Below are 21483 nucleotides of genomic sequence, written 5' to 3'. Positions count from 1 at the left end.
ACTCTCTGTGCCTCCTGGACTTATAAGTCTATTTCTTTCACCAGGTAGGGGAAGTTTTCTGTCATTATTTTTTTCAAATAGGTTTTCAATATCTTGCTCCCTCTCTTCTCCATCTGGCACCCTTATAATGCAAATGCTGGTATTGTCCCAGAGGATCCTTACACTATCTTCATATTTTTTTATTCTTTTTTCTTTTTGCTCTTCTGATTGGGTGTATTTTGCTTTCTCATATTCCAAATCATTGATTTGAGTCTCAGAATCCTCTACTCTACTGTTGAATCCCTGGAAATTATCCTTTATTTCAGTTAGTGCATGCTTAATTTCTGACTGGTTCTTTTTCATGTCTTTAAAATTCTCACTAAGATCCTTGAAAATCTTAGGAAGTCCCTTGAAAATCTCACTAAGGTCCTTGAGCAACCTTATAACCATTGTTTTGAACTCTGTATCTAGTAATTTGCTTGCTTCCATTTCATTTAGTTCTTTTTCTGGAGATTTCTTCTATTTTTTTTTCATTTGTGACATGTTTCTTTGTCTCTGCATTTTGGCTGCTTCCCTGTGTTTGTTTCTATGTATTAGGTAGAGCTGCTATGTCTCTTGGAATTGGTAGAGTGGCCTTGTGTAGTAGGTATCCTGCAGGGCCCAGTGACTCAGCCTCTCCAATCACCTGAACTGGGCACATTAGGTGTGCCCCTGTGTGGGCTGTGTGCACAGTCGTTTTGTAGTTGAGCCTTAATTGTTGGTGTCACTGGGAGAAATTAACCTCCAGGCCAATTGGCTGTGATGACCAGCTGCAACTATAGTGGAAGAGTTGCTGTGCAGGAGTTACCCTTCGTGAGCAGTCTGCAGATGGCTTCTACCAGTGTTTGGCATGGAAGTGAGGCCAAGCTGTTTTAGGCCTTTTTTTTTTTTTAAGTTCTTTATTGTTGAAAGTATTACATATGTCCCCTTTTCTCCCCATTGTCTTCTTCCAGCCTACACCCAGCTCCAGCCCCAGCCTTTAACACCCCCCTATTGTCTGTGTCCATTGGTTATGCTTATATGCATACAAGCTTTTTTGTTGATCTCTCTCCCCCAATCCACGCTCCCCTGCCTTTCCTCTGATGTTTGACAGTCTGTTTGATGATTCTATTTCTCTGGATCTTTTTTTTGTTCATTAGTTTATGTTCATTATATTCCACAATGAGTGAGATTATCTGATAGTTATATTTTTCTGACTGGCTTATTTTGATTGGCATAATGCTCTCCAGGTCCATCTATGCTATTGTAAATGGTAAGAGTTCTTTCTTTTTTTATAGCAGCCTAGTTGTAAATTGCGCTGCTATAAACGGAGGGGTGCATATGTTCTTTCTGACTGGTGTTTCTGATTTCTTGGGATATATTTCTAGAAGTGGGAACACTGGGTCAAATGGGTCAAATTTTTAATTTATTGAGGAAACTCCATACTGTTCTCCACAGTGGCTGCACCAGTCTTTATTCTCACCAGCAGTGCATGAGGGCTCCTTTTCCTCCTCATCCTCACCAGCACTTGTCATCTGTTGATGATAGCCATTCTGACTGGTGTGAGGTGGTACTTTATTGTTTTGATTTGCATCTCTCAATCATTAGTGACTTTGAGCATGTTTTCATATGCTTCTTGGCCTTCTATATGTCCACTTTTAAGAAGTTTTTATTTAGGTCCTTTGCCCATTTTTTGATTGGATTGTTTATCTTCCTTTTGTTAAGTTGTCTGAGTTCCCTGTAAATGTTGGAGATTAAACCCTTATCGGATATTACATTGGCAAATATGTTCTCCCATACAGTGGGCTTTCTTGTTATTTTGTTGATGGTTTCTTTTGCTGTGCAGAAGCTTTTTATTTTGATGCCCATTTGTTTATTTTCTCCTTAGTTTCTATTATCCTAGGAGATGTGTTGGTAAACATATTGCTTCTAGCTATATCTGATATTTTGCTGCCTATGGATTTTACTAAGATTTTTATGGTTTCCCATTTAAGTGTTTTATCCATTTTGAGTTTACTTTTGTGTATGGTGTAAGTTCGTGGTCAAGTTTCATTTTTTTGCATGTATCTGTCCAATTTTCCCAGCACCATTTATTGAAGAGACTGTCTTGACTCCATTGTATGCTCTTGCCTCCTTTGTCAAATATTAATTGAGCATAAAGGTTTGGATCAATTTCTGGGTTCTCTGTTCTGTTCCTTTGGTCTATATGCTTGTTCTTGTGCCAGTACCAGGTTGTTTTGAGCACAGTGGCTTTGTGATATAATGTTGTGCTATAACTTGATGTCCAGTATTGTGATCCCTCCAAATTTGTTCTTTTTTTTTTTTCAAGATTGTTGCAACTATTTTGTTTTGTTTTGTTTTTTATTCCATATAAATTTTTGGAGAGTTTGTTCTAGGTCTGTGATATGTACCATTGGTATTTTAATAGGGATTGCATTGAATTTTTAGATTACTTTGGCTAGTATGGACATTTTCATGATGTTGATTCTACCGATCCATGAACACAATATATTCTTCCACATGTTTATATCTTCCTCTACCTCTTTTTTCAACAACCTGTAGTTTGCTTAATAATGCTTATTTCAAGTACAGGTCTTTTATCTTCTTAGTTAAGTTTATTCCTAGGTACCTTAAATTTTTTTTTTGTTGCAATAGCAAATGGGATTGCTTTTTTAGTTTCTCTTTCTGTGAGTTCATTACTGGTGTATAAAAATGCCAATGATTTCTGGGTGTTAATTTTGTATCCTGCTACATTGCTGAATTCATTTATTAAATCAAGTAGTTTTTTGATGAAGTCTTTAGGGTTTTCTATGTACAATATCATGTCATCAGCAAATAATGACAATTTTACTTCTTCTTTAGCAATTTGGATGCCTTTTATTTCTTCTTCTGGTTTGATTGTTATGGCTAGCACTTCCAGTAGTATGTTGAATAGGAGTGGTGAAAGTGGGCATCCTGTCTTGTTCCTGTTCTTAGGGGAAATGGTTCTAGTTTTTGCTCTTTAAGTATGATATTGGTTGTAGGTTTTTCATATAAGGCTTTTATTATGTTGAGGTATGATCCCTCTATTCCCACTTTGATGAGAGTTTTGATGAAGAAAGGGTGCCTTTTATTGATAGGTATGGGGCAGTCTGATGCCAGCTGCTGCTTGTTTGAGAGATTTTAAGAATCTCTGAAGCCTGAGCCAGAACAGGCCATTCATATGGAAAAACCACTGAAAACAGCTTGGGTGGGGCTGTAAATTTGATGGGGCAGGGTCTCATGGATCACCAGGGCAGATCAAACAGTGAGAGACAGGCTGATAGAAATTTAGATATGGCTGCCAGTTATCTCTGCTATGGGGTGGGGGTGTCTCAGCATAGGAACAATGACCCCCTGTGAGCACCTGTGTCTGGGAGAAGGCTGCCCCAAGTTCTTGCTCCAATGACAGACACTTCAGCTCCTTCCTGTATGTCCTTGGATCTCCCTGAGCCATTGCCCCGGCATTGGAGTTTAGAGGGACGAGTCCATGTAAGTTTGTGTGCTGGCCCTTTAAAAGGAACTGCCAGAGTCTCTAGCAACCTCTGCATCACTCAGCCATAATCCCTGATGGTTTTTATAGCCTGAAGTTATGGGGAGGGGTCTGGGGAGAGAAGCTCTGGAACTCTGAGCTAGGGGTCTGCTGTGGGGCTGGGACCCTTTGCTCCTGATGGGAGGCATCCACAGCCAAGATATCCCTCCTGATTGAAAAAAAACACCACATGTGGGTATTGACCTGCCCGTTCCAAGCTTCCACCCCTCCTATCAGTCTTGATGTACTTTCTTTACTTCTCTAGCTGTAGGACTTTTTTCAGCTAGATTTCAGGTAGTTCTGAATGATAGTTATTCTATATTTTAGTTGTAATTTTGATATGGTTGTGAAAGGTAGCAAGCATTCCAGCCACCTATTGCCACCATGTTTGTTCTCTCCAAAAAGTATCAATTTTTAAAAACTAAAATGAAAACTAAATATTTAAATAACCTAGCATAAAATTTACTTGCATACTGAAAAAGAAACTTTTTTTGGTCTGTTTTTACATTATCAAAACTCTTTAACTTATCTTCACAGAGCTAGAGTTATTAGTTTATATAAATTTATATAAGAAATATGAACATAAGTGGTAAAATACCAATTATAACTTTAGTAGAGATAAATGAAGTTGAATTCATTATTGATCTAACAGGAAAGATTAGTGCCTAAGAAAATAATAAGATAGGAAAGCCTTTAAAAGGCATCAGACTGATAAAGATAATTATTTTTGTGTACCCCTAAAGAAATTAAATATGGCTCTACTTTATATTGGAGAAAATGGAAGTAATTGTAGAACAAAACATATGGTATAGTAAGGACACAAAAATATTAAAAAATGATTGAGACTTTTATTACTCCCCAAAGTCTGAACATTAGAATTTGAATTTAGCCAATGAAATTTTCCATATCAGTGGTTACTTGCCAACTTGGGGTGAAGTAAAGTGGAAAAGGCACCAGAAAACCTTTGGGATTGAAGGATATTTTCACTATCATGATGGTGGCAATGGTTTCATGCCTTTTTGTCTATGTCAAAACTTATTGCATCGTAAACTTTAAATATATGCAGCTTATTGCATGCCAGTTATACTTAATAAATATGTTTTTTAAAACTTCCCCCACCCCAAGTACACCCAAATCTGTTAAGTTACAGAGTTATATAACTCTTCATTGAGATGTGGAGCAAGATCCCTATAAAATGGTCTTACATAATTTCAGAATGAAGACCACCTTATTGATTTCTCACTTTATATAAGTTGTAGACAAAAGCATTTCAGTGAAACATTGGTAAGAATATATATTTCTTAAATAATTGAGAACCAAATGCTAAAGTCAACAAAAAATTAGATATAAATTGCTCTCAAATAAATAACGTATGTTTTATCCTTAAAATGCAATGCTAACCTTTCATGTTGAAACTTTTAAACAGTGCAAGCTAAAACAGATGGTTATCTCCTTAACTTCTAAAATACATTATAATTCTATAATTATCAAATATTACTAATAATGTAATGGTAACATATACATAATGCACATTAAATTGATTTTATTTTTTTTAAGACATTCAAATGAATTTAGAGTTACTTCACAGTCAAAACATCAAATTAATAATGTGTAAAATTAAGGGCAAGAGTATAATTGAAGGTTGGGTAATCACTTTCTTATGAAAGAGTCATGGTTAAGCATTTTTCATGATTTTATATAGTTGGGTGTCAATGTGATATTTAGGTATAAAACTAAATTAAGATATATGACATTTATAACTAAATGCAATATGGTCTAAAATAAGCTTACATATGAATAAGATTATTGGTATCTGTAGTGGAAAATGTTTTGATTTTAAAAACTCAACCAATCCTTCTGTTTCTGGCTTCAGAGAGGCTGACTGTGTGAAACTTTGGCACTTACTTTCCGATTGTATTGGGTAACATTGTAAGTTGATTGTCGTCCACTTTCAGAGTAGTTAGTTTTTTCAACAGTCCTAAAATAGAGAAGTTTTATTAATATACAAGAACAGATTTCTGATGGAAAATGCACTATAAAAGAGATAAAATAATTACTTGTGATGAATGTTTGTTATGCTAATTGGCTGCACTCTGCTTATATAAACCTACAAACTGATATCTGTGTGCAGTCTAGTTTTGACCTTCCAGTTGCAAAAAATTACTTATGTCAAGAGGAGTTCAAGTTCATCAATGCAGACAAGTAAACAAAACATAGGGCTCCATAGAAACTCGAGTTGACAGTGATACTGCCACATTTCCATTTTCTATTATGCAGCAATTGGACCAGATGATATTTTTCAAGGCAGATGTGACTTAATATTTAATTAATTCCTAAGCACTAATAACTAACATTCCTGTTGTCATACAAATGGAAAACAAATCTGAATTAAGCCCAATAATTAACAAATGGGTACTGAATTAGTACACTGCAGTGGTTATAATTATAGACTTGGAAAATTAGTACATATGACGTCATACTCTTTTTGTTACCATAAAACCTTGACTTGGATCAGCAGTAAGCACAAAAAGTTGAAATTTTAATACACTATGCAGAACTTGCCAAGAATGAAATTTCAACTATTTATCTCTGCTGTCTGATTTATGCTCTCCACACCCATATTGCTTGCTCTACTCCCATGGTTTTAATGAATATTAACCACAGAGTAATTGAGAACTACTTCCTTTATCCAGCTATAGCATCTACATTAATAACAGATGAATATGTAAATTGACCATCCCTCCATGACACCCACAGCCAATGAGGAGAAAATATGCAAATTAGTGGGACAAAGATGGCGGTAGCCACAGAGCCAGCTAGAGCAGGTGGGAGGCTTGGGTTGCCCCTGGAAACAGAGGAAGCCAAGCTTCCCACCTGCTTGGACTAACAGCCGAAGGAGGGGCCTGTGGGCGGTGACCATGGAGCTGGCCTGGGTGCATGGGAGGCTTGGGTTGCTGGGGCCGGCCGCTGAGGGAGGGGCCTGCAAATGGCCCAAAGCCCCTCACCCAGGCTGGCCCCACCACCATGGGGTGAGGGTCCCTGCTGGGGGGTGTGGTCAGCCTGCAAACAGCCATCAGCCCCTCACCCAGGCTGGCCAGGCACCCCAGCAGGGACCCCCACCCTGAAGGGGGTGTGGCCAGCCCCCAAACATCCCTAAGCCCCTTACCCAGGCTGGCCACGCCTCCATGGGGTGAGGGTCCTGGCTGGGGGGCGTGGTCAGCCTGAAATCAGCCCTCAGCCCTTCACCCAGGCTGGCCACGCCCCCCCAGTGGGGACCCTCACCCCAATGGGGGCATGGCTGGCCGGCAAACCACCATAGGCCCCTCGCCCAGGCCGCCCTGCCCCTCAAGGGAACCCCCACCCTGATCCGGGACACCCTTCAGGGCAAACCAGCTGGCCCCCACCCATGCACCAGGCCTCTATCTATACTAATAAAAGGGTAATATGCTAATTAGACGGGGAGACCTTCCAGGAGACCTCCCGGACGTTCTTCTGGACAAAGTCAGAGGTAGAGGAGGTAAGGGGCCAAGAGGGGAAGGCAGTTGTATGTGATCAGGCCGGAGGGGGGTCTGTTGGGGGTGATCAGGCCAGTGGGGGGGCAGTTGGGGATGAGCAGGCCTTCAGTGGGGGTCAGTTGGGGGCAAGCAGGCTGGTGGGGGGGTGAAGTTGGGGGTGAGCAGGCCAGCAGGGGAGCAGTTGGGGGTGATCAGGCTGGTGGGGGGGGGCAGTTGGGGGCAAGCAGGTTGGCAGGGGGGCAGTTGGAGGCAAGCAGGTGGGCAGGCAGAGTGGTTAGGGGCAATCAGGCAGGCAGGCAGGTGAGCGGTTAGGAGCTATCATCCTGGATTGTGAGAGGGATCCCAGATTGGAAAGGGTGCAGGCCGGGCTGAGGGACACCCCTCCCCCCCATGCACGAATTTTATGCACTGGACCACTAGTAACATATAATATCAATATGGCTTAAATAGCCAAAATCCAAGGACAAAGCATTAATAGCTGGCTAATTTTTTTGTTTTACATTAGAAATATGCACATATATTCTAGACTACTTGTTTTGCAGAAAACTTCTGATGGGTACAAGTTTGTGTTTAGGAAATGCCGTTAAGCAAAGTAAAACAGATTTTTTAGTGAAGTTTTTCTAGGAGTTTTTAATATATTACTGTAGCAATGTGTCTGTCCAAAGTTATGGCATTTGTGTACATACCTGAGGATTATCTCGTACAAGCAGTGTTTTGTGAACAGGCTTTGAGAAGATCATGCCCACCTATTGCAAGTATTGTAAGGATTCCTTAAAGGCCTAGAGTAAGTCACAAAAATTCTGAAATAAAGCTGTGGCTGCACTTTGAATTGCAGTATGATCGGTTACACAGTCTTCAGAGGCACTCACAATCTCTACTCTGAGGGAGAGAAATGTGATCCCTGTCAGACTGTTTGGAAAAAATGCCCGTAATATTTAGAGCTTAATACATCAGCGCGTGACCCCAGGACACAGTACTGAAAACAGCCCAGCATCTGAAAACGAGGACAATGCACATTGGGGTCATTTATCTCTGAAGCTGGGACACCCACTGCCATATTCATCTCTGTTCAAAGAGTGACTGAGTCACCTTAGCTTCTCTGGTGTGTACGTTAAAATATCAACCTTGAACGTGTAAAAGAACTCCTGAGCTTGCTCATCAATTGTGAAAAGAAAACAGGACTATGACTCATAGGTAAATTTTCTATGACGTGTTAACTCTGATCAAACTGGTGGAGCTGGAGGAGGGCTGATTTTCTCAACATCACTTGACGGGGTCACAAGAAGTTTTGGGCTGAGCCAACACCAGGAAGCTAGCTAGGTCTCAAAGCTTTCTTTAAGAGCATTGCAGTCCCCAGGTGTGATGTAGTAGTGAGAAAATTGTGAGTCAGGTTAAGAATTCAGGCCAAAAGATTGATGTAATAGATGTTTCTAAAGAATGGGGGAGTGGCTCTGACAATTGACAGACGTTTCTACAGCTTTGAAAGTTGAAGCAAGATAGACCTCCCTGCTTAGTTCCATGTCAGTGTATTGGAACCTCACTCATTTGTGATGTGGTTACTTTGTCACTCATATATTCCATCCAAGAGGCACTTCTTGAACAGATACTGGAGCTTTTGTAGGCACCTGATTGCCCTTGGAATGGTATTAGGCCAGTGGCCTCACCATCATTGCTACTCATTATTTTCCTCTGGCAGATAATTCCTTCACTGCATTTCTATATCACATCTGCTTGGATTCTCCTTGTCTACCTTACAGGAACCAAAAGTATTTCATCTTATTCTTTGCCTTCTACTTTCACCCTTCCCCAAGTCCCAACCTCTTTACCCTATACTCCAAACTAGGAAGTACTAAAGAGAAAGAAAAAGGAGGCCTTTTACCATGATTTTAGCTATTAATATATAATTAGTAGTAAATATATTTAAATATTAATGTAATTTATTTAATACTATAGCTGATATTTACATGAAATTTATACACATGCAATAGAATTTTAAAAGCCTAAATACTGTGCACTCATTCAATCTAAGATTATAATAATAATTACACTATTATAACAGCTAATATTTAGTACTTACTATGTTCCAGGTAATATTGCAAGCAATGTTACATAGATTAATTCATTTATTCTTCAAGGTCACAGAGCTAGCAGAAAAGCCAGAATCTGAACTGCTAATTTCCTAGCCTACTTTCTTAAAGGAAGATAGTTTAAACAAATAAATTACAACATATTTTATCTCTTTATGTGATATTTTTATTTCCAGGATTTCTAATTGGTTATTTTTTAAAATAACTACCTGTTCTTAGTCATAGCTTCTGTTTTTATTTTATAAGTTATTATTTTGAGACAAACATTTTTCTTCCTTTTATCTATTTGAAGATCTAAACATACTTAAACTCTTTTTTTTTATATTGCTTGATGACTTCAGTTTCCCTTGGGTAAACTTTCCTACTTGTTTGAATATTCGAATTGCCATAATAATATTAGCTTAAATTTCTTTTGGTTTACATGCTCATTTGTGAGGGTGAATGTATTCTCATTATTTATGCTCACCCCTGCCTGTCTGGCAGTTTCATGATTATCTCCACCTGACCCTCATGTTTCTGGAGTTCAGAACTAGGTCTTACATTAGCAACACGATGTTCTCATCCCATGTGGATATTGCAGATCTAGTCCAAACCAGCTGTGACTAGCCACAGTTTCCAGCAGTGAATCTTTATATGTTCTTGCCTTCCACCCTAGCTTCACATATTAGCTGTAGGTTTTTGCAGCAGTCTCTCTTCACAGATAAGGGGTTCCTTCTTCAATCTCCTGTAAATTTGAGTTCCCTTGTTATGTTTAAGGTCTTTTTTTTTTTTTTCACAGCAGGAAAGGAATGTAAGTCTGCTACTGCTGTTTGAGGTCTGGAGTCTCTCAGGCCTGGGGTTACTGGTATGTTTTTATTCTATCTCAGGTTAAGGTAGATGTTCATTCTTCTTAAGTATGTCTAAATTATTTTATTTTTTGAATATCTGAGGAGCACTTACCATATACCAGGTATAGTTCTTGGTATCAACGAGGCAGTAACGATATGAGTTATTTTTCTATTCTCATTATGTCTTTGAAGAGGTATGGAGTGGTGTTTGAGTAGGAGTGTATCTTGACTGGAGAATGCTCTTTTTACCATTATACTACCTTACCTTCTATTGCACAAAAGAATATTTCCTAAACTTGCTTGATCATAGGTTTGATTTAGGATGTTTAATAAACATACAGATTAGAGGGCTTATCACAAACTTACTGAATAAGAATTTTCAGAGTGAGAGTGTGGAAATGTATAAGTGTTTAATAAAGCACGCAGATAAGTCTTATGACAGAGCAGATTGGAGAAATCTATACTAATAAAAGGGTAATATGCTAATTAGACCAGACATCTTCTGGACATCCATCCAGATGTCCTTCTGGAAAAAGCCATGGTGGCGGGGGCCAAGGCAGAAGCAGTTAGGGGTGATCAGGCTAGCAGGGGAGAGCAGTTAGGGGTGACCAGACCAGCAGGGGAGGGCAGGTAGGGCAACCAGGCTGGCAGGGGAGGGCAGTTAGGGGTGACCAGGCTGGCAGGCAGAGGCAGTTAGGGGCAACCAGGCAGGCAGGGGAGCAGTTAGGGGTGATCAGGCAGGCAGGGGAGCAGTTAGGGGAGACTAGGCTGGCAGGCAGAGGTGGTCAGGGGCTATCAGGCAAGCTGGAAGAGGCAGGTGCTATCAGGCAGGCAGGGGAGCAGTTAGGGGCATCAGGCAAACAGGCAAAGTGGTTAGGGGCGATCAGGCAGGCAGGTGAGCAGTTAGGAGCCAATGGTCCTGGATTGAGAGAGGGATGTCTGACTGCCTAAACCAGCAGTTGGCATTTCCCAAGGGGTCCCGGATTGGAGAGGGTGCAGGCTGGGCTGAGGGACGCCCCCCTCTCCCCCACACCGCATGAATTTTGTGCACAGGGCCTCTAGTATTGTTATAAATATGTTATTATATAAATCAAAAAGTCATCAAATTGAGAAGGAAAAGAAAAGCTATCCTGTCTTGTTAAAATTACATTCTCAATTAGCCTGAACATGAAAGTAATAGGATACTAAAGAATAATTTGGGAAACTACCTTGTCTTCTAGCTTCCCTTCAACCAGGCTGCCTCAGTTGTGACTTAATTTTCAGAAGGATTAATAAGTTCCAGAACATATGACATGTTTAATTCAGAGTGTTAAAAACCATATTCCAAAGTTAAGTTATTTGATGATTACCCTACTTGATGAGTTCTCTCATAAATAATAGCAAGATAACTATGCAAAAAATTTACTCATTATTTAAATTAGATTCTTTTATTATTCTACTAATATAAAAATTTAAAACAAAAGTGGATTGAATGCTTAATATATACTAACAAATTATCTGCCCTCATGAATCTCAGCATGTAAAAGACAATATGTCTTTTTAAAATAATAGAAAATAAAATAAAGATATTTTATATTTATTGTATATTTATCTTATTTCTAGATCACAGCAATGTTACAATAGTATCAAAAATAGATTATAGATACACTATGTAAATAGAAGCTACTGTAATAAAATTACTGTAAATCTAAGATATATATATTCCTTACAATAACATTTTCAGTTAGGAGATCTGAAAAAATTTAAATATATCAATTTAGTAAGATCATTTTCATAAGAGAGTCTTCTTGAATTTGATAACGAGTTACCATCTCATTTTAAGATAGCAGTAAAATACTATTTTATCATCTTGAATAATGAAATTGCTAATTTATTAATATCAAGCTAACAGTATATTCCCCACATCTACAGACAAACTATACTGCCAAGAAAGAAAATTACATATTTGATAACATTTATGGCAAAATATATTCTCACCTATAGAGTCCGGCAACTGTTGCAACATATTGGATGACAGTAAGAGGTCCTCAAGGGCTTCACATCCGGAAATGTCCATGTCCACTGTTTCTATTCTGTTTTTTGACATATCCAGGTACACCAACATCTTTAACTTCCCTATAGACTTGATGACATTGCATAAACTCAGGGTTAGCTGAGAAACTTTCAAAAGACATTTTAAAGTTGTAAAAACCACAAATTAAATTAATTTTAAAAGAAGCTACAACAATAACAAGTGTTGGCAAGAATGTGCAGAAACTATAACGCTTATACATCGCTAGTAGAAACATAAAATGGTGCAGCCACTTTGGAAAAAAACAGTTTGGCAGTTCTTTGAAATGTTAAATTAGAGTTTCTATATGATTCAGTAATCCCTAGGTATGTGTTCAAGAATGAAACATATGTCTACACAGAAACACGAATGTTCGAAGCAGTATCATTCACAATAGCCAAAAAGTGGACACAATCCAACTGTCCATTAATTGACAAATAGATAAATACAATGTGGTATATCTGCATGTTGAAATATTATTTATAAAAAAGTACTGATACATGCTACAAAATGTATGAACCTTGAAAACATATGCAATGAGAGATGCTAGTCACAAAAGTCCACCCATTGTATGATTCCACTATATGGCTATCCAGAATAGACTGATTGATAGGGAGTAGATTAGGGTTGCTAGAGGCTGGGGGAAGAAGGGAGTGGGAGTGACTGCTAATGGCGTCAGGGTTTCTTTTGGAGGTAATGGAAATGTTCTAAATTTAGATTTTGGTGATGACTGCACATCTATATGAGTGTTCTAAAAACCAATGAATTGCATTCTTTAAATGGGCAAATTTTATATGTGAATTATATTTCAATACAGCAGTTAAAAACACGCACAGCAATAATCTCAAAGTTGCCACTGAATTAAATAACATGAAGTTGCTACCAGAGCACCATATGTTGACATGTTGATTCTTAAAATTTCAAATGCATAAGAAAGGTTTTACACGGTGCTTTGGACTTTATACTAAGCAGATTCAATATTTTGTTCACTTAACAATACTTTTTGAGGATCTACTGTGAGTTAGGGCTTGTGTTATATACCAGAGAACCACTATGACGAAGTCAGCTAAGGATGGGGAGAGACTGGTCATGATACAGACAAAGTCTTTATCGTGAAGGAGCTCAGAGTAATGAAGGAAACCATCAAATAAACAAATGATTATCATACCCTGCGATATGGCACTGAAAAAAGCATGTAGGGAATGCCACAGAAGCAGTCCTGCAAATTGCCTGGAAGACACTGCTCGTCAAGAAGAGAAGAACCCGTACATGGAAGAGAGAACAGCACATACATTCCCAGAGGAGTGTGAGAAAGCACGGCATGTTTGCGGAAGGTGAGAAATTCAAAGTGACAGCATATCGTGATGAAGTTAGGATGGTAAGAAGCCAGCTGTTAAAAGGCCTTACATTTACGCGAGGAGATATGCACTCTATCTAACAGGCACGGAAAGCCGTTCAAGGCTTTTCAGATGAAAAATGACATGACTGGACTTGTGCTTTGAAATAATAACTTCAGGGAATTGTAAGGAGAAGATTCGTGACTGGAGTCAGAGTGACTCATTAGGAAGATCTGGAAGCAGTTTAGCGGAGGAGGTGAGAGGGACCTGAATTCATGCAGAAATGAGGATGAAGAGGCAATGGGCTCAAGAAAGATGTCGAAGTGAAATGATTGAGTAACTGATCGCTGAGCAGGGGGCAGGAATCAAGTCATACCTTGGGCAGAAAGCGAACAGTAATGGCTTAGTAGAGACAATGGACAATAGGACTTCAAGCAAGATGAAAGTCTTAATTTACCTTGTCTTTAAGGGCATGTCTTGCAAATAAATGTCTCACACATATCAGTGTTCAGTGGTTCATCTGCTTAGTCTACCTGTGTACACTTTACTATAGCGTGTCTACTTATTTGACAAAGTATAAATAACCAAATACAGAAAATAAATTTATTACGAACACAAGCTCACAGCTGGCACTGTGCTAAGTACTTTATATTTATTATTTGATTTAATGCTTTATATTCTTGCCACTCAAAATATGCTTCGCAGACCAGCAGCACTGGCGCCACCTGGGGGCTTGTCTGTAATTTGGACGCTTAGACCCACTCCAGACCTACTGAGCCAGAATCTGTCCTTTCACTCACATTAAAGCTTAGAGGTTCAGGACTGTTACCCATTGGGTTCCCTGGGAAGCAGAGACAAAGAGAAGTTTATGAGAGAGTGTTCTTAGAGTCAATAACAGTGGGAAGAAAGAGGTAAGGAAGGACGTAGGATTGGGCAGATGAAGAAGTTGGGCTGTGATCAAGTCTTGAGGAAGTTTTCAGCTGACCCTTTATGGAGCACTGAAGTGGGAATTGCCTTAAAGTTGTCCTGAGTGGGGTGAAGGGGCCAGGCTTTTACACCCCTGCATGGATTGGTCATTGGATGGAGGTCTCCCAGAATAGGGATGTGACCCTGGGTGAGGAGGTTCTCTTCAGCTGAAGGCAGTTCCTGAAGAGGGTGGGGAGCTGCAAGCAGTAATTCCAGAAGCTGGGGAAATAGAGTAAGCTCTTCATTCCAGGAGGGTGATGCAGCATCGACTGCAAGTAACCTTCCAAGGTTACCCCATTAAAAAGGGGTAGAGCTAAACTTAAACTCACCTTTATTGGATTACTCACTACAAAGCCTATTGATTATATTGGCAATTCTGCCCTCTAACTCCCAAAGTAACACAGCACTATGGCTCTAGCCCTGCTCCCTCCGCTCCCAACAGTGGGAACAAAGTTAGGGAGTAGGTTAATACTTGCCAGACTAGGAACTGAGTACTTTGGGTGAGTCAGGCCAGAGAGCTGAGCTGCTCCCCATGCCTAGCAATATGTCATTTGGAAAAATACTGTCACTTTACTTACAGCTTTCCACCCCAAGGAACTATTATGTTGCCTTATCTCATTCTTCTCTTCTGGTGAGGAAGGGAAAAATGATATATGTGTTTATGTGTGTGTGTATCTTTTGTTCCTTTATTATGAGCAACTTTCTTCTTTGAAGCTTCTTTCATTGCTATCTCTAGGACAACTCAATATTTTGGTTTAAAGTTTCTAAACATCTTTTTAAAAAAACCAAAACAAAATAATTCTTTGGCGTTTCTTTTTAATTTTTCTAAACTCTCACTCTCAAGCACCTTATAAAGGCAATAGTATCTTAGAGTGAAAGAGGTCTTGAGTCCCAGTATCTCAGAGTCCTTGAGGATATGGAGTGTCCCTCCAACAGCCCTCTGGACAGCGAAGCAAGGCCATGGTGAACAGTGGAGAGCAAATGGGAAGAGCAGAAGCCATCACAAGCAAAACAAGATATTGAAGTTTGTTTAAAAGTAATTGTGGACTCAATACATTGTCTACTCATATTTTGGTTGATTGATCTCAGAGTGATGGTCACAAGACAGTTATATAGAAGAACAATTTTTCATCATTATCTATTTGCTTCTCTGATGTATGAAAACTACAGTGGAAAAATGATAGCCCAGGCTTCTACAATTATTTAAAAAGTACATTACCTTAACGTATTATGATAGATGAACTAATAATAAAATAAACTTGCTTTTATTCCTGTGTCTTATGACACTAAATTTTTAGGATTAATCATTCTGTGAAACAGACACATAGGCTGAAAATCACATTCAAGATTAGTCTTTCAAAGTCATGTGCTTCTAGGTAATTGTGTAACAGCTGTTTGCCAGCACTGAAATGAGAAAGCCACACCTGTTTGACAGGGGAGCTGTGGGGTATTTCCACAAGGAGTATAGCAAAATGTAAAATTCAAGTGTACTCGCTAACATAAGAGATCTGCTTAAAGTTGTTAGTATACAAAAAAAATCTACTATTGAAACAGACAAATTAAGTAGCATTATTTGTTTTACAGATTTCATATTACCTTGCCATTTAAATAATAAGCTTACTAAGGGATTTGAGTTCTGAATTAGTTTGCAAGATCAGATTTTGGGAATGTAAAGATTGTGAAAAGCAAGATAAACCTAATTCTCATTTGTACCTTCTACTAATTCTATAGCGATAAAACTTGGAACATTATAGTGAACAACAGCCTGGGGAGTTGGTGTGAATTACAGTTCCACCATTTACCGGCTGTTTGACCTTGGGGCAGTCACTTAGTTACTTACTCTTTCCATTTCAGTTTCCTCATCTATAACAGGGGGATGGTAAAAACCCATTTTCATAGTTATTATGAGGATTCAATGAGTCAGTATTTGTAAAACACCTAAATAGATGCCTAGCCCATGATAAATGCTGTGTGTTTTGAATAAATGAATAAACACAGTGAAGAAACACGTAGAAACATCTTGATTCCTCGATCTTGCACAGGAAATTGATGAGGATCTTACCTGTGTTGCCCCAGGATGTGTACATACCTTCAATATGGCACAAATCAAGCTGTACTGTGTGTAGTGGAATCCAGATCTTTCTCTCTGTTATGTGTGAGTGAGCTCCTCAAACAAATATATTCAAGATCATTGAATATATTATCTTTGTAACCTTGACATTAGGATAGTTTCTGGTTCAGATGGGTGCATTTGTAAGTGGTTTTTGAATAACAATAAATAGGAGATATGCATGCTTTTTTGCTTTGTGTCTGCGATGATGGCAGAAATGTATTTTTTCGATAAGAAAAGAAAGCATTTTCTCCCTTATCTTTTGCCAGATTTTCTCCTTTATGTGGTCTCAGGCTTGTTCAAAAGAGAATAAGCTTCTTGTTTCTGTTGCTTTTGTAATCATTTAAAGAAATTTTCAATGTCAATTCAAAAGAGAAATAAAATTGGCTTATGGGAATGTGCAGCTAAATCTCAGTGGTGGAAGAAGGATTATGAATCTTCTGCCCTGGCTAATTAGCCTAATGGAGGAAGTTTGGAATTGGCTATCACCACTGGCAGCCTTGTGGCTGCTGTGTGTGTGTACACATGCTTATTTTAAAAATATATTTTTGTTGATTTTAGAGAGGAAGCGGGGGGGTGGTGGGGAGGGGGGAAAGAGAGAGATAGAAACATCAATGATGAGAGAGAATCATTGATTGGCTGCCTTCTGCACACCTGGGGATTGAGCCTGCAGCCCAGGCATGTGCCCTGACCAGGAATCAGAAGAGAACTGTGACCTCCTGGTTCATAGGTGGATGGATGCTCAACCACTGAGCCACGCCGGCCGGCCTACATATGCTTATTTGAATGTGTGCATTGTGATAGGCAGAGGCAATGTTTTATGGAAAATCATTCTTTCACTGGATGGAAAAAGAAGGAATAGTCACACTAAATGAGTTGATTGGCAAATCTGCTTAGGAGACACTGGACAGCCCATTAATTGAGGGAAAAATTTGACTATAATTTTACTTTCTGGTGTTACACCGTATAATCCTTGCCATTTAAAAAAAATTCAAATGGGTTTTACTAAATATCACCTGAACTAAGAAAGATTTTTTTATTTTGTGGAAGAGATCTAACAATATGATCAGAAACCATTTTCTAATTACCAAGAAGAATAAGGATGATTGCACAAAACAAAGAGTTGGTATTGTATATGGCATTTCTGTTTTTACAATATAACAATATACAATTTAAAAATAACACATGCAGAAAGAGATGACAAATATACTCCTAAGAGAACAAGAGAAGTCTTTCATACATTTTACATACCTGTAACAGCCACGAAGGGTACATGAAATACTCAAAAACAAGTTACTGAGAAACACTTGGAAACTGAACACTCCTAACAAATGTGTTACTACTTTGAAATGCAAACACTGAGATTTAAGAGTATCTTCAATTGCAGTTAGTATATAACACAGATGCTGGACAACATGGTATAATAAAAACTTACATACCCCAGGTAGCACTTGCAATGCGTTATTATCCATCCACAACTCCCTTAAATTTTGTATTTGATCCAGAACTTCAGGCTGGGAGAGAAGTGGGGAGAAAGGAAAGAGGAGAAGAAACCAAATTAATCTTTTCATATTACAGTATAAGGTATAATTTCTTGGTCTAGAACTTATATTTGGGAATCTAATGTTAATCCTCTAAGAAATTCCAAATTTAACAAACCTTTAGCAAAACTGGTGGTCCCCGAATTAGCCAACCTAGAATTAATCTGAAAACAATCAGAACAACCTTTAAAAAACATGCTGTTGGGTATCAGTATGAAATTGCCTTCTCTACCCAGGAGAGTTGTGTGTTTCACATACTAGTTCTTTTTTTTAAATATTTTTTATTGATTTCAGGGAGAGGGAGAGAGAAAATGATGAAAGTCACCTGCTGAGGATTGGGCCTACAACTCAGACATGTGCCCTGACTGGGAATCGAAACCATGATCTCCTGGTTCATAGGTTGATGCTCAACCACTTAGCCACACTGGCTGGGCTCACATTCTAGTTCTTAATACACAGACAATTGCATTTTTTATTTAATCAAACTGCTTACCTGAATTCTAAAAAAAATAAAAATGTATTCTCCTTTAACACCCTATAATTATCATTTGGAGCATTTATTACACTCTATTCAATAAGTGCATTGTTTCTGTGCACAGGTGGGGTCTGGTTGGCGGGGGGAGGGATAGTGAGCGGTTGGCTCCTGATCGGGTGGGGGGGGCGGTAGGGGGTGGTGCTGGCCAGGGGGAGGGGCTGTGGGAAGTTGGCCAGCTAGCCCTGCCCTCAATTGGGGTGTTGGGAGCTAATTGGGAGCAGGGTTGGCCGGGGGGCGGGGATTGGGGCACAGATCAGGCTGGTTGGCTGCCTCAGTGTGCATCATAGCCATCGGTTGTTCCAGTTGTTCTAGATGTTCCGCCAGTCCATTTGCTGGGCTTTTATATATATGGAAAAGCTTTTGAAGGGCAGAAAAATGTTTGTTTTTTAATCATTACAACCTCATATCCCCATTGTTTGCCACAGTACCTGACACACAGTAGGTTTTTATCATATGTGTTAGTGCCTTACATATTCCCCTCCAGGAATTACATTACCATGAGGTGATGACAATATGAATAAGACACACTCATTTTTAAAAATTAATCTTTATTGTTGAGATTATTACAGATGTTCCTCCCCCCCCCCCCCCATAACTCCCCTCCACTGGGTTCCCACCCCACCCCAGGCCCTCGTCACCCTATTGTCTGTGTCCATAGGTATTGCCTACATGCATATAAGATCTTTGACTAATCATTTCCCGCACCCCCTTCTCTCTGAGAATCATCAGTCTGTTCCATTTCCATGCCCCTGATTCTATTCCATCCACCAATTTATTCTGTTTATTAGATTTTTAAAAAATTAAATCTTTATTGTTCAGATTATTACAGTTGTTCCTCTTTTTTCCCCTCATAGCTCCCCTCCACCCGGTTCCCACCTCACTCTCTGCCCTTACCCCCTTCCCCCCCCCCCCACTGTCCTCATCCATAGGTTTATGATTTTTTTCCAGTCTCTTACTGCACCCCCACAACCCTTTCCCCCCAAGAATTGTCAGTCCACTCCCTTTCTATGCCCCTGATTCTATTATATTCACCAGTTTATTCTGTTCATCAGATTTTTTATTCACTTGATTTTTAGATTCACTTGTTGATAGATATGTATTTGTTATCAGTAATTTTTATCTTTATCTTTTTCTTCTTCTTCCTCTTCTTAAAGGATACCTTTCAGCATTTCATATAATACTGGTCTGGTGGTGATAAACTCCTTTAGCTTTTTTCTTATCTGTGAAGCTCTTTATCTGACCTTCAATTCTGAATGATAGCTTTGCTGGATAAAGTAATCTTGGTTGTAGGTTCTTCCTATTCACCACTTTGAATATTTCTTGCCACTCCCTTCTAGCCTGCATAATTTCTATTGAGAAATCAGCTGACAGTCATATGGGTACTCCCTTGTAAGTAACTGAATGTCTTTCTCTTGCTGCTTTTAAGATTCTCTCTTTGTCTTTTGCTCTTGACATTTTAATTATGATGTGTCTTGGTGTGGTCCTCTTTGGATTCCTTTTGTTTGGGGCTCTCTGTGCATCCTGGACTTGTAAGTCTATTTCTTTCACCAGGTAGGGGAAGTTTTCTGTCATTATTTCTTCAAATAGGTTTTCAATATCTTGCTCTCTCTCTTCTTTTGGCACCCCCATAATTCAGATGTTGGTATGCTTGAAGTTGTCCCAGAGGCTCCTTACACTATCTTCATATTTTTGGATTTTTTTTCTTTTTGTTTTTCTGGTTGGGAGTTTTTTGCTTCTTTGTATTTCAAATCTTTCACTTGATTCTTGTGATCCTCTAGTCTGCTGTTGGATCTCTGTATAATATTCTTTATTTCAGTCAGTGTATGCTTAATTTCTAGTTGGTCCTTTTTCATATCCTCGAGGGTCTCACTAAATTTATTGGTGGTTTCTAGAAAATTCTTGATAACCTTATAACCATGGTTTTGAACTCTATATCCAGTAGTTTGCTTTCCTCCATTTCTGTCATTTGTGACCTGTTTCTTTGTCTTTGCATTTTGGCTGCTTCCCTGTGTTGATAGAGTGACTTTGTGTGCTCGGTGTCCTATAGGCCCAGTGGTTCAGTCTCCCCAATTACCTGAGGTGGACACTCTTGGTACACCCCTTTGTGGGCTTTGTGCACAGTCTTGTTGTAGTTAAGCCTTTATTGTTGTAGGTATCACTGGGAGGAATTGACCTCCAGGCCAATTGGCTGTGAGAATCAGCTGTGTTTATGGTGGGAGAACTTCTGTGCTGGAGACACCGTTCTCAGGCCCCGGGTCTCAGTGTCCCGTGGTAACATCTGCAAGCACCTCTTAGAGAAAGCTGCCCTTGAGTTCCACCCAATGCCAGACAGTCCAGTTTCTCCCTGTATGAGTCTGGGTCCCCAGAGACTCTCCAGGAACTGGAGCTCAGAGCAGTCGGGAGCTTGAGATTCCCTCCCGATTGAAAAAGACAACTGCGTCCTCAGTTGCCAGCCCTTTCTGCGTGCGCCTCCTTACCTCTGCCCTTTACTTCCGTACCTCCTATGAGTCTCTGTGTGCTTTTCTCTTTTCTTCTAGTTGTAGAATTTCCACTCAGCCAGCCTTCCTGTGGTTCTGGATGATATCCGTTTTGTTTTCTAGTTGTATTTTTGAAGTGGTTGTGTGAGGCAGCAATTTCAGGTGTTTACCTATGCCGCCATCTTGGTTTCTCTCAGTCTAGGTTTTTCTGTTCATTAGATTTTTTATTCATTTGATTTTTAGATTCAATTATTGATAGATATGTATTTGTTGTCATTTTGTTGTTCATATTTTTTTATCTTTACCTTTCTCCTTCTCCTTCTCCTTCTCCAAAAATACCCTTCAGCATTTCATATAATACTGGTTTGGTGGTGATGAAATCCTTTCTTTTTCATGTCTTTGAAGCTGTTCATCCAACCTTCAATTCTAAATGATAGCTTTGCTGGGTAGAGTAATCTTGGTTGTAGGTTCTTGCTATTCATCACTTTGAA

The 21483-nt window shown here is 39.2% G+C and overlaps 1 protein-coding gene across 4 annotated transcripts in view; it reads right to left on the bottom strand.

Annotated features, from left to right (window-relative positions):
* LRRC7 (leucine rich repeat containing 7) overlaps nt 1–21483 on the bottom strand; it is a 479490-nt gene that overhangs the window by 124902 nt on the left and 333105 nt on the right. For all 4 annotated transcript variants that reach the window (XM_036352078.1, XM_036352079.1, XM_036352082.1 and 1 more), the window contains 3 exons: nt 17879–17953; nt 11954–12098; nt 5453–5525 (listed from right to left, as the gene is read on the bottom strand). In XM_036352078.1, coding sequence (XP_036207971.1) covers nt 5453–5525; nt 11954–12098; nt 17879–17953 — 293 coding nt within the window. The remainder of the gene's footprint in view (nt 1–5452; nt 5526–11953; nt 12099–17878; nt 17954–21483) is intronic.

Source organism: Myotis myotis, unplaced genomic scaffold, assembly GCF_014108235.1.
Source record: "Myotis myotis isolate mMyoMyo1 unplaced genomic scaffold, mMyoMyo1.p scaffold_m19_p_2, whole genome shotgun sequence".
Classification (NCBI taxonomy): Eukaryota; Metazoa; Chordata; class Mammalia; order Chiroptera; family Vespertilionidae; genus Myotis; species Myotis myotis.
The sequence above is the reverse complement of the archived record's forward strand: the minus strand, read 5'-3'. Positions and strand labels throughout refer to the sequence as shown.